The 15,139-nt window shown below is 56.3% G+C and overlaps 2 protein-coding genes across 2 annotated transcripts; one reads left to right on the top strand and one right to left on the bottom strand.

Annotated features, from left to right (window-relative positions):
* Positions 1 to 592: 592 nt before the first annotated feature.
* Positions 593 to 7,965, bottom strand: LOC119099810 (leucine-rich repeat extensin-like protein 3). Its single transcript, XM_037222888.1, has 4 exons — positions 7,886 to 7,965; positions 6,122 to 6,380; positions 4,356 to 4,411; positions 593 to 625 (listed from the first exon to the last, which is right to left on the bottom strand). The coding sequence occupies exons 2-4, from the start codon at positions 6,366 to 6,368 to the stop codon at positions 593 to 595; spliced, it is 336 nt and encodes a 111-aa protein (XP_037078783.1). The 5' UTR covers positions 6,369 to 6,380; positions 7,886 to 7,965.
* A 4,082-nt stretch (positions 7,966 to 12,047) lies between these two features.
* LOC119101176 (dyslexia-associated protein KIAA0319-like protein) lies at positions 12,048 to 14,705 on the top strand (the record flags this gene model as incomplete). Its single annotated transcript, XM_037224456.1, is given in 4 exon segments — positions 12,048 to 12,139; positions 12,532 to 12,732; positions 13,197 to 13,425; positions 14,583 to 14,705. Coding segments are annotated over 3 exon segments (479 nt in total), but the record flags the coding sequence as incomplete, so codon positions are not given.
* Between the last annotated feature and the right edge of the window lie 434 nt (positions 14,706 to 15,139).

Genomic DNA, 15,139 nt, shown 5'->3' with positions numbered 1-15,139 from the left:
GCCGCTCGGCCGCCTGGGCCAGCTTCACTTTCACCGCTGTCTCGGCGGCCGACAAAAAGCGCTACCAAGTGCAGTGTGTCAAGGCCAGGCCAACCGGCCGCCGGGTCAGTGGGTCACACGGCCCGGCAGGCAAACAGCCGACCGACGACAGCGGCCGGCGCGGCGGCAGCGCCACGGCCGGTACTCCCAACAAGCTGCCGGCGGCCGAGCCGTGGCTGATCTCCCCGCGGCTTGTCGCAGCGGCCACCGAACACGGAGCATCGCTGGGAGGTGGCCATCACCGGACAGCGTGCCGCTGGCTCGCTCCACAGGCGCGAGAAGGGCGAGTGCGGCGCCTGGCCGGGCGGACGCGAGCCATTCCAGCGCTGCCCGTGCTCAGCCGGCGCCGGCGCCCCTCGCCCGACATCATACCTCACGGGCAGCAGGCGTGTGACGCTTCAGAGTAACGCCGGCCGCCGCCCATACCCGACACGGTAGCGGCCGGCATGGCCCCCGATACCCTGCCGCGGGTGGCGAGGACGGCAGGCGCCCTACCACAGGCGGCCGACATGGCTCTGGTACCCCTGCCGCGGGTGGCGAGAACGGCAGGCGCCTACCACAGGCCCCCGGCATGGCTCTGGTACCACTGCCGGGGGTGGTGAGGACGGCAGGCGCCCACCACAGGCCCCCGGCATGGCTTTGGTACCCTGCCGGGGGAGGTGAGGACGGGCAGGCGCCCACCACAGGCGGCCGGCATGGCTCTGGTACCCTGCCGGGGGTGGTGAGGACGGCAGGCGCCCAGCACAAGGCGGCCGGCATGGCTTTGGTACCCTGCCGGGGGTGGTGAGGACGGCAGACGTCCACCACAGGCGGCCAGGCCAGCACCGTATATCCCCGGCACTACGCTATCCAGGGCGGTCCGCAGAACAGGCTGCTAAATCTGAGACCGGCGTCTGGTTGAAGGGAATTCTAACCACAGGACAATGCTGACAAAAGTGTGATGAAGCCTTTGTCATGCCGCCGACTCTAAAGCGCGCTTAATCGCGGAGTGAAAGTGGATTACGACCCTAACCATTCGGTAAGATAAGAAAAGGAACGAAACCACGTGCGACAGCGCTGTCGCAGCACACAGCATACAGTGCACTGATAGATGCTACCAGGCATCACCTCAGATTTTGTATAAACATGTGACTCAAATTTCTGGGGATACCGACACTAGAAAACGGTCTTCTTCCCATTGTAGTCCAAACCGAGCATAAGCAAAGGATTTTTAAAATATATTTTCCAGGTTTCTTTTTTTAAATATCACATACAACCGCATGCTAGGGAGATCACAAAGATGGCCTGTAAAGGTGCGTGACAACCGAATGACGGCGTACAACGAACCTCGACAACTGACCGAGAACAAGACAATGTACGTGAACTGATTACAACGCGTGCGGAACGCCCTCAAACGTCCGATTCTTCCGACCGAGCACGAATCTTCAAAGCAAAACCAGACGTTCTCATGAATCATGACCAGAACGAATGACGAAACATCGCCAGCCGGCGTCCAACGGGCGGCCAGTGACGTCACCCGTTCTGGCGGCGTTACTCGGCGCATCCCGGCGCGCGGCTGAGCCGGTGGCGGCGGCGGCAGCGGCGGGCCGGGGTCTCAGAGGACCGAGCGACGCCGCGTCGTCCCCGGACCACCGCCAGTACCCCGGCCGCCCCGCCCCGGCCGCGAGGCCCGGCCGGATGGCCAGAGGCTCCCGCCGCGGCCGCTGGTGCCACGTCCGGACCAGAATTGCGCAGTTCAAACAGAGCTGTTCTGGTGCATCACGAGCCGAGCTGGCCCACAGATCGCTCCACTAGAGCATCGGCTGATGTGAATTTTCAAGAAAATATTACATTACGTAAGCTGCATTGCGTAAACACCTATGGATCCAGCTTTCCTGTGGGCGGGTTATTTCATCGGGAAATTCTTTGAGACGGTTACTGATCAATATACAGCATTTAGGTCTCACGATCAGCCGCAGACAGAAAAAAGAAGCATGTGCTGTATCCGAGCCTGATGTGTTCTCATGCTGTAGACCGGCTCCAAATGTACCAAGAAGTACTGGCTAAAGGATAGCAAGAAACGATTAGTGACATACATTTTGAGTGCCCATAACACACAATACGCTGTTCCTTGCCACCAGCCTTCTCCGTGCTGTTATCTACGACGCATTTAACCCAAAAAACTGCCCGATATCTTCATTCAATCACCGGTTCCCATAAATTGAAGGCCGGTTGTTTGCAGCATACGAACTCACAATTCCCAAGAACCTGGGGGTTTAAGGCCTTTGTTGCTCATGTTAAGCCTATCCGTGTTGGCATCCTGGGAGCATTCGACCCCATCAGGCCACACGTTTAGCGTAATCCAGGCTGGACGACACTGTCTGTGAGCTAGCACACAGCAGCACAGATTCCAGGAAGCTTAGAAACAGATTGGCTCCAGCGAGCGGCGTTCGGTGCAATGAGGAATAAGCCCACTAGCCATAGTGAGGTCTCAGCAGTATTACCGCGGGCAATGCGCTCTCCGTGACAGAAAGATGCTCACAGATCAGCTGGCGGCATCACGCGACACTGGCAGGCCACGAAAACGGTGCGGTTCCTAGTTTGGTAAACATGGGTTTCGTTTTGCAGATTGCACGAGCAGGAAATTGCCTGCAGCCGTTAGGTTCTGACCCCTGTACAGGCGACCCTTTGCCGGCCGTCCGAGCCGGGTCAGACCGGGCTGGCCTGGCCGGCCAGCCGGCGCAGGCGCGGGCCTGGCCGGTGCACGGGTGACCTGGCGTCTCCCGGCGCATCGGAGAGACCGACAGAGCTTGACAGAGCGGCGCACGGCGCGCCGCTGAGCCGTACATGCAGCCGGCGGGCCGGCCTACGGCAGAGAAGCCAGTCGGACGACGGCGGCGGCGGACGCGTGGAAAGGAAGAGTGGTCGTGACAACACAACCACGTCAAACGCAGAGCTCAACAAGTCAGACAGACTGCAGACGCGTGGAAAGGAAGAGTGGTAGTGACAACACAACCAGGTCAAACGCAGGGTTCGACAAGTCAGACAGACAGCACTCGTAGAAGTAACGATTGAAGAGCTCTACAAACAACCAATATGGGCCCACGTGAATGATGTGCACATAACCAACTATGTCTTAAAATCATTTGTTCCCATTGTAAAAAAACAACTCTTACTCACATAGCGTTGTGATGGGCATTTCAAGAGCTCATGCCCAAAAATAAAGCTTGATGGCTCAAAAAAGCTGAAAAGCTAATAGTTCAATACAGTTCGTCGAAGCCAACGGAACACACCCGCCTACAGACCTGGACATGATAAGGGCGCACAACAATGTCCCTAACTCGGCGCTTAGTCTACACAATGGCTACCTGAGTGCTCCGCACGGCGTCCAACAGAGGCTGGCTTCCATCTCGCAACGCTGAAGATAATTCATATGATATATTCATACCAAATATCGCCACAAGGGCGGAGGCAAGGGCAGAAAAGTGGAAACATCAGAGCGCGACGTGCATGTGTCATTTTCCCGCCTTTCCAACTGACATCAAAATGGGAATGGAGGTGAGACGCGTGGCTCACCTCCACCGGGCTCGTCCAATGCACAAATATCCCCAAACCGAGCTCAGGTTACTGATGTAACTATCATGTCAATCGCGGTCCCCATCCAAGGGTCCGAACTGCAGAGAGCGGGTAATCACGTTTTATGCTGGGAGCAATGATGCAGAGGGGTTCAATGACAGCCCTAGCAAGAATTTGCAACGCAAAAGTCTACCGCCTGACCGGCTGTTGTCATCCTAAGGCGATTTTTCTGCTGGCTTGCCAGAAAATCCCGACCATGGCTATCCTGCTCATGGAAACATAAGAAGAGATTGGGTTCTGTGTAAATATGAGTGTTTCGTTGTGGTAACCTGCCTCGAGAAGTCGGTGGCGTGGCCTGCTTTGTTCGGCGAGTGTCTCTCACTCCTCGACACAGCGCGCCTCACCCCGCGTCCTGTCGGCGCGCCGACACCGCCGACGACGCCGACACGGCGCTCGTCCCACAACGGGAGGCCGGGCCGGGCCGGGCGCCGCCGGCCGGTCGGCGCCGCGGCTGCAGGGCGGCGTGCGGCGTGCAAGCGGCAGAGTTCCGTCTCGTCCCGGACCGGCCCGGCCCGGAGCGGGGTAGTGCCTCGGAGGGCGGCACCGCACCTCCGCAGCCTTGACACCGATCCCGTGTTATTATCGGGGCGCCGAGGCGGCGGCGCGCAGCTGGGCGGCGGCATTCACACGCGGCGAAGACGGGCGACACATGGCGCACGCCGGCGGCGGCGGGCCGGAGCGGGGCGCGCGGCAAAGCGGACAGCGAGGAGGCGGCACAAGCGCGTGGGCCACTTACCGCCGGCGTCAGACTGAGAGGCTGAAAAGAGAACGCATGGTAAGGCAGGAACGACGCACGTGTCATGAAACGCACGGAAATTGAGCACATGCATGTCACACGGTACGATCAAATTCCGCCACTCATCACCGAACGCAAATGCAAAGACGACATGCCATTCCCATCGTTAATTTTGGAGCACACATTGCGAAACGGCTGAAACGCGCACGGATGTCCTATGCAAACTAAAGCACTCAGGCAGGCTACCCTTGCAGCAAACTACTGACGGCTGCAGCAGTGGTGGGTAATTGCTCAGTCCTGGTCCCACTCGCCATGTGACCCTGTCCCGGAGCCGTTTCGCCCGGCCCAATCAGCGCATTAGCGCCCGCCCCCCCCCCCCCCCCCTGCTCGCAGCTTGCACCGGCCTCGGCGCGAGCGGCTCCGCCGGCCGCCGCCGCCCCGGCACGCCAATGAGCTAACGGCTGCCATTGCGCCACTGGCCGCGCCTCGTCAAATGAAAGTGGGCTCCGGCCGCGCGGGCCGTGTCATCCCGCCGGCCGGCGCGGCACACAGCGGCCCCCGGCCGGGCCAGCCGCCGGCCCGGGCGGACCGGTCCGGCCACCGGAACGCCGCCGCGCGCTGCAGCCCGCCCCGCCGTGCATGAGCGACACCTACCTATTGCGCCACCGGCGGCGCGGTGCGGCGCTGACGTCAGCGCTGACCTATTTTCCGAGTGGGCCAAGTGCAGTGGGCTACGCGGCGGCGGCAGCGGCGGCCCGACGCCCGTCGTCGCCCCTGATCAATAGCCGTCCATAACGTGACCCGTCGAAAGTGTGTCATCGACGCATCGCCGTCGTCGGCGCCGAGGGCGGGCGGCGGCGACAGGGGCGCGCCTCGTGCGCCGTCCAGGGATCTCTTACTGGCACCGCCCCTGACGGCGGCGGGCGGCTCCGCGCGCGCGCCGCCGCCGATACGGCTGGCCAATTCAGCGGCCAGCCCGCTGTAGTCACTTTCATTTCGGCGGCCCGAGCCGTTGCGCAAGCGGCGCGGAACAGCGCGCAGGCCGCGCGCGGCTAAAATGAAAAACCAGTGCCAAGTGCACTGGGCGACCCGGTGGCCTACTTTCGTTTTCGTCGGCTGGCCGGCGGCGACGGCGGCGGCGGCAGCGGCGGCGCGTCGCACCGGCGCACGCGCAGGGCTTGCATTGACAGGCGGCCGCCTGCAGGCCGCCGCTGGCCCGCTGACCTGGCCCGGTGACCGAGCCGTGGCGGGGAGGGGCGGGGCGGGGGACCGCTCGGCGCCTCAGTGTCAGGGGCAGCCGGACGCCGGGCGCCGACGAGCCGGCCGGCTGACCGTGCTGAACCAGCCCCAGAGACGAGACGGTCGGCGCCAACCCGGCGTGCGTACCGGGAAACACCGTGAAAGCCCATTGGCGGCAATACCCAGTAAGGCTGATCTGTCAGCCGTACTGGGTTGGCTGCATCTGAATGATCTTTGTGGAGCACTGGAAACAGACGCCCGCAAACCGCAGCCACTTCGCGCCCACGGCAGCGCTGGGTCGCCCGAGTTTGCTGGAGCTCAAATGTAACAGCGGCAAGTCCCAGCCCAGCCCACAACAGCAACGCACTAACCATCCTCAATGTCGCACAGGGTCCACGCCAATTTAACGTGCGGAACGTCCCCCCGGGCGGCGACCCACCGCCCGAGGTGCTGCCCCCACGAGACTGGCGGCCGTCGCGCGGCCTCTCCCACCTGTCGAGTCCTCCTGTGGGTCGTCCTTGTCGAGGAAGGGTTCGGGCGGGGCGTGCACGGTGGCGGCGGACGGCGCCGGTGCCGGCGCCGGCGGTCGCGCACTGATGATGTACACGGTGCCCTCGGGCGGCGGTGGTGGCGGCGGTGGCAGCAGCAGGCCGTTCTCAGCGGGCTCGGGCGGCTCCGGCGGTTCCGGCGTGCCCGACGCCACCACCACCGTCTCCATGCCGAGGTCGAGTGTACTCATCAGCGGCGGCGGCTGGTGGCAAGGGATGACCAGGTCAGCATCTCACAGGTTGGTGCCAGTAGTACGTGTGCCAGTGGCTCAACTTTACTGAGATGTGGCAGTGACCAACAGGCAATAGATAGTGCAATCATGTAGTGGAAACAGAACCACTTTCAAATGATGTGTATTACACAAGTAAAAAAATGCAATAATGAATGACCTTACAGTACAGATTGGCGAATCACCTATGCATTGAATAAACATGTCTGGTGGAAATCTTCCAGGCATGTTTTAAAGACTTTTGGTACAATCAGTGACCAGACAGCAAATAAATGGGGGAGCATTATGTCAGCAGTCAAAAGACTATTTAAAAGTAGTTTTCATGAAGCCGGCATAACATTGTGATATATTTGAGCTCAACCTGAGTATAGGATCATTGTTGACTGAGGTTTTAGGGTGCACTGACACCTCAGATCATTTTACATGCTGAGGATGGCATCATCAGAAAGATAGTTGCAAAGGTGAGGAGCATCAACACCTTAGGAAACATGGTAACAACTTTCTACTTGCAAAAAGTGAAAATCTGTTTATAGTTACATTCATATTATATTGTATCATGCATCTCTTGTTTTGAGCCCATGTTTATTAACAGGTTTCGTAATCTATGTAATAAAACAAGCAATGCACTTTACTACAGGGAAGATAGAAAGCCATCATGAAGTTGAAATCAATAGATATGTGCCTATATAGAGTATTCCTAGCTTAACTGTGATAATATTCCATTAAATACTTCATATATCTAAATAATATTCTATTACAATGTTTCAAAAACTCATAGCACTTGACCATCTAAAATAAGAAAGCATGTCACACTAAGACTCAATGAACACCCCCTGGTGGAATACACATGCCAGTATAGCTTTGTGTTGTGCTTTGGTGGCATAGCTGCAGCTTGCAACATGCATGGCCCACCCACTCACATTTACACATTACATCACATCAGATCACACCTATACCTACCCACTCCTTATTTCTAGGAACAAACACCAGGATAATCTATCAACCAGTGCACAGTAACTGAGGCTGTGAACAACCAATGCCTATGATGATCAGGGTTTGATGATAATGAGAAGACAAGCCATGTTGAGGTGAGAAAATGGGAAAGCCTTCTATAAACATATACATGTGAGGCTCCCCTCATGCCAACTGCCAAGCATACCAACTGTAAAGCATGCATAATGGCCTATGGGCAGGACATACATGGCAAATGATACCTGAAGAGCAGGCAAAAGTGAGGCAAAAAATATCTTCAAACAAAACGTTTTATCTCTCAGACTCTACAAACTACAACGGCAGAGTGTAAACACATCGTATTCAAATATCCCACCACACGACACACTTTTCCGGTTGCAGCGTTTGCACAGAGGCGTGTCTTCACTAAACCCTTTGTTATATCGTTGAAAAACCAATTCCAGCCAAAACCCGCCACCAGAACATCACCCCAGTGTGACGTAATGGAAGAGCGGGCCAATCATTACTTTTCGTTTCGTTATCCCCAATAGAGAGCGAAAATTGGGTCACTGGGGCACTCGGTCCGCGTCGACACACAACACTCGCCATTTACAACCGGATCCCAGAACATGAAAAATATACAACTGTGATCAGCGCCCTCTATAAAAGTGAGTGTGAAGACTCACACCACAAAAACTATATGCCTTTTTGGGGTGCTGCCTTAAACTGTTTTCCATTTTTTGACATAATAGTATCCTAGCACTGAGATATCATACGCTTGAAACCAAGCAAGAATAGATAATGGAAGGCCACTCCACAGGACTTCTTAAAATCGTTAGAAATGGCCCTCGTGTCTCCAGAGCTGCTAATGAATTGTGAAAGGCTATTGAACTGATGCAGGATGCCATGCAGAATATAGTAAAATCTGCAATTCGATTTCTTTAATCTTTTAAGATGAGTTTGAATGCTTGGAACACCACGCATCATTTCATGTTGAAGGTACCGCTACGATATTGAAATGCACAGTCTATGACACAGGCCACCAAACTTAAGTTCACGCACATCCTCCGCTTGGCAACATGCCTTCACTTCAGGAAGTGGTGTCAAATTGTTTAGGGCCTCTTCAATGCATAGAGAGGTGTATATTGAGAGTGACACGCACACTCCGGAAAATTGCATGTCTCGTCTCTTCCGTTTACGAGTTGAAAAGTTTTTACAGTAATGGCGCAGCAATTACAAACATACGTTGAATGTCAGCGAATAGCGTAACTGGAATTATTTAGCAGCACAAGTGTGGATCGCTGTGACGTGTGGAATATTCTTGAATGTAGGCCTGCCATCAGGGAGTTTAATGGTTTGTAAAAATTTTGGATTTTTGCACTGTCACCAAATATTTTAAGCCAAATGCCCATCTCCTGATAGGATTGCATCGTACGTGAACAGAGCTGTTTATTAATTATGCTCCTATCACTGAGGTTCAGATTGCAAAAGGCACACATCACGCCGAATATGCATGGCGGAGCAGCGACATCGCAGCCGAATTTCAGTGCATGCATGCTGTATCTTTCGGCGCAAACAATTGACAACATTTATCACGTTCAGAGCATAGAGAGCCAATGTTGTTTATGAATTATGATTCTGAGAAATCATTTTATTCAAAAGGATTAAAAGATATTATTCTCATTTAAGTAATTCAAGCATTTGGTACCATCCATCCTGACCTGAGTATGGCTCAGGTGAGCAAAAGGTTCAGTATATTGCTGTTGTTTAGACATTCATGGCAGTAGATAAGCTTTTAGCAGGCTGGACTAAGTTCAATGTAGTTATACTATGTTTGTATCAACCATTGACAAACATAAGCATTGTGAGCATCTACAGTACAGGTAGCTAACCTTGGCTAATCTAATATAGAGTAATGTGATTTAACCCAACAGGGTTTTTGCAACCTCTGAGTTTCATCCTGCCTTGGTATTAAATCCAATAGTATTTTCTGATGGGATTAAATCTAATGTGAGGATGTGCCTGTCTTGCTTTATGTTAAAGATACACAATGAAAACATGTGAACAGCATATTGAATATACATTTCACTCATCACAACACATGATTTTATTCTTCATATCTTATGCTACTCATTTGTCTGGATATGTTTGTAATCATCATTGCAAGTTTAGGGTGCACCAAATATGATGGGTCATGTTGTACCCATTGATGTGTTTGTTGCAGTTTTGTGGCACATCAACTGTGATGGGCCACATTGTGCCCATCAATGATTTGTTTTGTCACTCCAGTCATAAAATTTAACTGATAAGAAAACTGGATCACATTACCCTAAAGATACCTGGTTATGATTCACTATTTACATGGATATATGGCTGATACTGTTTGTATTGTCACTGTAGTCAGAAAGTCATGGCTGTTGAATTGCAGTGATGTGTTGAAGGCTAAGGTGATACAATGTTATCAATTCCTTATTATGGCTGGTCTTGCATGCTCTAAAAAAGTTTTCTTAGTTTCACAGTTTCATTCTGATAAGGGTGGTCTGCATTTTGGTAACCACCAAGTAGTTTGCAACTGGTTTTTGCAGATAAAGGCATTATAACCATGCTCGTGGCTACCTGTTCTTGGCATGTTCTGTCTGTTGTCATGGGTTATCTTTTCAGCTTTTTTAGTTTGTCCTCTAGAGTCCCCACAGAGCTCCAAAATTAATCTAGTAGGGTGTGCAGAATGCAAATATAAATTCATGTTACCTGAATCCTGGCTTGCTGACAGTCCCCAAATACCATTTTTGGCACTAATCTGATACCCTTGACCCTGAGCCAATGCACCCAGCCTGCCCAGCCCATGTATCAAGCCTGAGACATTTAAATGCTTGGTTGACCACCTCTTGGTTTGATGCTGATCAGACAATTGTGAGCAAAGGAAAGGGGAACAGGCGGCAAAGGCCAAGCTATTGTGTACCAGCATGAAAAATATTGGTATTCCTGCTGCCTTAGGGGCTGAATACTTAAGTACTGATGCACTGTGACAGCACATGGAATGGATAACATTTCTTCATGCAGTGTAATGTATGCTTCTTGTTATATATTTTGTGCAGTGCTGGTTAACAAAAGCAGTAAACATTGATTGTTACAAGATGTGAAGAGCTCTATGTTTGTATACTGAGTAAAGATTCTTCAATATAGTCAGGAGGTAATTCAATGGTGTAGTGCAAAACAACTGTTATATTGGAAAATATTTGGTATTATTTCCATTGTCAAGAGATACAAGGGACTGAAGGAATCTCTTACAGCAAGCATAACATAATTATGTCTGCCATCTTTTGAGAAGCAGTATTTGGTCATAAAGATAACCCCTAATGTTCTGTGTACACCAGTTTCCAGCAGGCTCATGTTTGATTCCAGGTTGAGTTGGAAACAATGCTGGAATTAACCATGTTGATGTGGAGGCAAAGTTAAATCACTTTGCTTAAGTGTGTACTGTGAGTTAGAACCAGTTGAGTAAACTTTGATAGCAATACTAATTAATTCCAGGACCCCAGACTTACAGATGTACAAAATTGCACTGTTATGCTTGCCACACAAAAACTTTTTTTGCAAGCATCTTCCTTAGATGCTTGGGGACCATGTTTGCGGGGAATTCAGAGACTGTTTGTGTTCCAAGTGTCTTCCCTATAGCAATGCAGCAGTTGCAGACATCATTGACAGTCAGCATTATCACATGTGCCAGCATGGATCAGCACCTTCCAAACACCCGACTTCCACAGGGCCGGGTGATGCAGACAGCATGCATGCTGCTGGCGGCCGCGTGCCATCTGGCGTTGGGCCAGTCCAGCCAGACGCCGCCGCCAACCTGCGACACCAGAGTGCTGCCCGGCCGCCGGCTGGACCTGGCCACATCGGGCGTCGCCCTGCTGGCCAACGTTAGCGGAACGGCGGCGGCGCACTGCACCCAGCTGTGCTGCCGCCGGGTCGGCTGCCACTTCGCCCTCCGCGAGAACGGCACCTGCCTGCTGCTGCGCTGCCCGCGCGAGGGCGTCTGCGCCACGCAGCCGGCGGCCGACGGCGCGCAGCAGCTGGTGCTGGTCAGGAGCGCGATCGGCACCACACTGACCAGGCAAGGGCAGATGCACCAGTCTCGGGGCTTGTCGCTCCTCACAGCTGGCCGTGCGGAACCCTCTGTTCTCTTCGCGGGTTCACACGCCCAAACAGGGCGGCGCACGCTTGTGATCAGTTATCGAAGGGAGAGCACATGAAAGGTACCTGAGTCGTTTGGTGTCGGGCTGTTGCCTCATGCTGCCCTCGATGCCCGATATTGAGCAGGGCACTTTCTCGCGTGCCACGGCTGCGGTTCCCCGGGTCCGTAAGTGACGCTGCATGTCCTGACGGCGTGTTTCTGTGCGCGGCGGACGGTGGGGCGCCCGTCTGACGTGGACCTCGCCGCAGCGCCGCGGCCGTCGCTGCCTCGCCCTCGTCGCCGCCACCGTCCGGCGGCGGCGGTGGCGGCTCGTGCCAGCCGGCCGTCAGCGCCGACTGTCCGGCGTCGCAGCGGTGCGAGCCGCTGCCGGGCCAGCCGGACGTCGGCGTGTGCCGCTGCGCCGCCGGCCTGGCGCCGGCCGCCGACGGCCAGTGCCGGCCGCCGGCCGAGGCCGCGCCTACTGCCGCGCCGCCGCCGCCACCCACCACCCCGGCGCCGCTTCTGGTCACCGTCCACAACCAGACCATCAGCCTGCCGAACGACAGCGTTACCCTGCAGGCCGAGGTCCGGCCGCCGCCGCCAGCAGGTGCGCGGCCGGGTGACGCTTGGACGCGCCCTGACCAAGTGCCGGGGCAGCGCCTGTAGCTGGGGAGCTGACTGTGGAGAGATGGCTATGTGCGCACGCGGCCGCTGGGGTGGTCTGTGTTCCGGTTGGAAACGATTTGGGTTTTGTGCATCGTTATGTTCCCTTCCGGATAACTAACGTGCCCTGTTATTGAGACAAGTGAAGCAAATCGCCCAGTTTTCTCAATTACCCTCTCCGAAGTGCTCTCGGAAGATTGGTCGAAATTTGAGTGAGTTGGCCTTTGCTTCGCCATCCCTTTTTTTGTCCCAGGCTCTTATTGCTCACAAAATCAGTGGCCACACCCGACGCGACAATCTGTCCTCCGCTCTAGCGCCGACCGTCTCCCGTTGCAGACACGCAGTACCGGTACGAGTGGCAGCTGCTGCCGCCCGATGGCGACGCGGCGGCCGCCTCCGACGAGGCGAGCATGAGCGACGCGGCGCACCGGCAGCTGCACCTGGACGGCCTCAGCCGCGGCGTGTACGTGTTCCGGCTGCGCGTGTGGGGGCCGCACGCGTACGGCGAGACCTTCGCCAACGTGACCGTGTTACCGGGTGAGTCGCAGCCCCCGGGGCCTTGCCGTGAGTCGCATGATACAGATCCGTGCCCACGCACACGGGCTGTTCCGCGTACGTCACTTATCTCGCACCAGATACATCCTACGCCCACACCGCGCGCTCCACCTGATTTCTCTCATTATCCTGCTTTGTGGGGATGGATGGCAGGAAGCGTTTCTCTCTGTTGGGTGTTCCCTCAGTGTAGGAACTTAAGATCAGGTCAGATCAGAGCGTCATGGTACATTGTACAGTGCCCGTGGGAATGTGCTCCGCAGTTACCCGACTGGCCGCCGGAATGCGTCGGTCATTGTCCTACTCCGTGGATGTGTGTTTGGTCTAGACCGGGCTGATACGGGCCGCCTGCGTCTGCCGTCCTGCTGCGTCGGTGTCCGCCCGTGTCCCCGTCATGTCCGCGTGCCCGGCCTCCCGAGCCGGTCCTGACCTCGCCCGGTGGCCACCAGCGCCCCGCGCCAATCGTCCGCCGGTGGCGGTCGTCTCGCCCGCCAACCAGACGCTGCAGCTGCCCAACACCAAGGCTCTGCTGGACGGCTCGGCCTCGACCGACGACCAGCCCGATGACCTGACCTACCGCTGGGAGGTGGTGCAGGCGCCGCTCGGCTATCAGCAGCAGCTGGACAGCTCGGCCACCCTCCAGCTGGAGAACCTGACGCCCGGCAACTACACCATACGGTGAGCCGGCCGGCCGCCGTTCGCAGCACCGCACGTGCACCGGGCGCCATTTGCTTCGTCACGTGTCCGACCGGGCACCAGCTGCTTCGTCGCCACGCCGTCATGTTCTGGGTGGCTGTCGCCCGAAGGGCGAACATTGCTTCGCTGCAATTGACAGCGCATAGCCTGCTGGGTTCCGTCATACAGGGCTGTCCTATTGTTAGCTTGGACGGGATGGAATCCAGACCACTGTGACCGTCCGTCCAGACTGCCACGCGTTTTAGTCACTATAGTTTGACTAAGTGCTCTGGGAAACTTTGCTCGTCACACATCCATGCTGTGCTTCCTGTGGATGTATTAAAGAAAATTTTGAGCATGGTACGGTATAATGTAGCCTTGATGAAGGTGTTTCAGTCAGTTGCTGCGCTTTCCTAGAGACAGGCCAAGACGAAACTTTAACGTGACAGACACTATCACTGGTGGCCTGCGTCGAGGTTGACGACCGAGTATGTCCTGCTCGGACCGCGTACTCTGCTGCCCGACTGGTGCTGCCCGCGTGTACGACTTCCGACGGGAGAGGCGGCCGTCTGAGAAGCGCCTGGGCCGCGGCCGTGGGGACGTGCCGACGGTCGGTTGATGCCTGCCAGCCGGGACATGGGCGTGCGCCGGGGGTGGGGGGGGGGGGGGGGCGGAGCCGCGAGCTGGCCGGGACATGGGCGTGCGGGGGGTGGGGGCGGGCGCTTGGCCGGGACATGGGCGTGCGCCGGGGGTGGGGGGCGGGGCCGCGAGCTGCCCGTTGGGACGTGCCGACGGTCGGATGATGTCTGCCGGCCGCGACATGGGCGTGTGCCGGGGGTGGGGGGCGGGGCCGCGAGCTGCCCTTGGGACGTGCCGACGGTCGGATGATGTCTGCCGCCGTGACATGGGCGTGTGCCGGGGTGGGGGCGGGGGGCCCGAGCTGCCGTTGGGACGTGCCGACGGTCGGATGATGTCTGCCGGCCGTGACATGGGCGTGTGCCGGGGGTGGGGGGCGGGCCCGCGAGCTGCCGTTGGGACGTGCCGACGGTCGGATGATGTCTGCCGGCCGCGACATGGGCTGTTCGCCGGGGTGTGGGGGGGGCCGCGAGCTGGCCGGGACCTGGGCGCGGGTCGACAGCCGATGTTGTGCCGCCGCGCAGGCTGACGGTGGAGGACAGCGACCACGCGACGGACTCGGCCGAGGCCCACATCAGCGTGCTGCGCGAGATCGACTACGCCCCACAGGCGAACGCCGGCGAGGACGTGATCGTGTACCTGCCCAATGTGAGTCGGCCGCTGCCCCGGCGACTGGAGTGTGCCGCGCGCTGGCGGTGGAGGCGCCCTCCCCCCCCCCCCCCCCCCCCCGCCTTCCGAGGCGGAGCTTCTCCATGCTGAATGTGTGCCCGCGAGCGGACTGAACCGCATTGGCTGCATTCGATATGATGTATTGAGGCAGACGGTTCTCTGGATTGGTGCCTAAGATTTCGGTTTGGGTTAACCGGGGATATCAGATATTTCCTTTGCCCACAAATTTTATGTTGAGATTAAACCATTCTGAAAAACTCGCTTAGCCCAGCTAAGTATGGTGTTTGAATGGTTCGTGCGCTTTTCTTTCAACCTCCTTTCAACAGTGTGTAGGTACGTTAAGAACTGCTTTAAAACTTTGGATGGTTGTGCTTCTGTTCTTATAGTTGGTCGCCTTAACGAAATGTTGGCA

The sequence above is a fragment of the Pollicipes pollicipes genome, unplaced genomic scaffold (assembly GCF_011947565.3).
Source record: "Pollicipes pollicipes isolate AB1234 unplaced genomic scaffold, Ppol_2.1 Scaffold_4881;HRSCAF=5763_pilon_pilon_pilon, whole genome shotgun sequence".
NCBI classification, from domain to species: Eukaryota; Metazoa; Arthropoda; class Thecostraca; order Pollicipedomorpha; family Pollicipedidae; genus Pollicipes; species Pollicipes pollicipes.
This window is presented reverse-complemented; position numbering and strand designations above follow the sequence as displayed.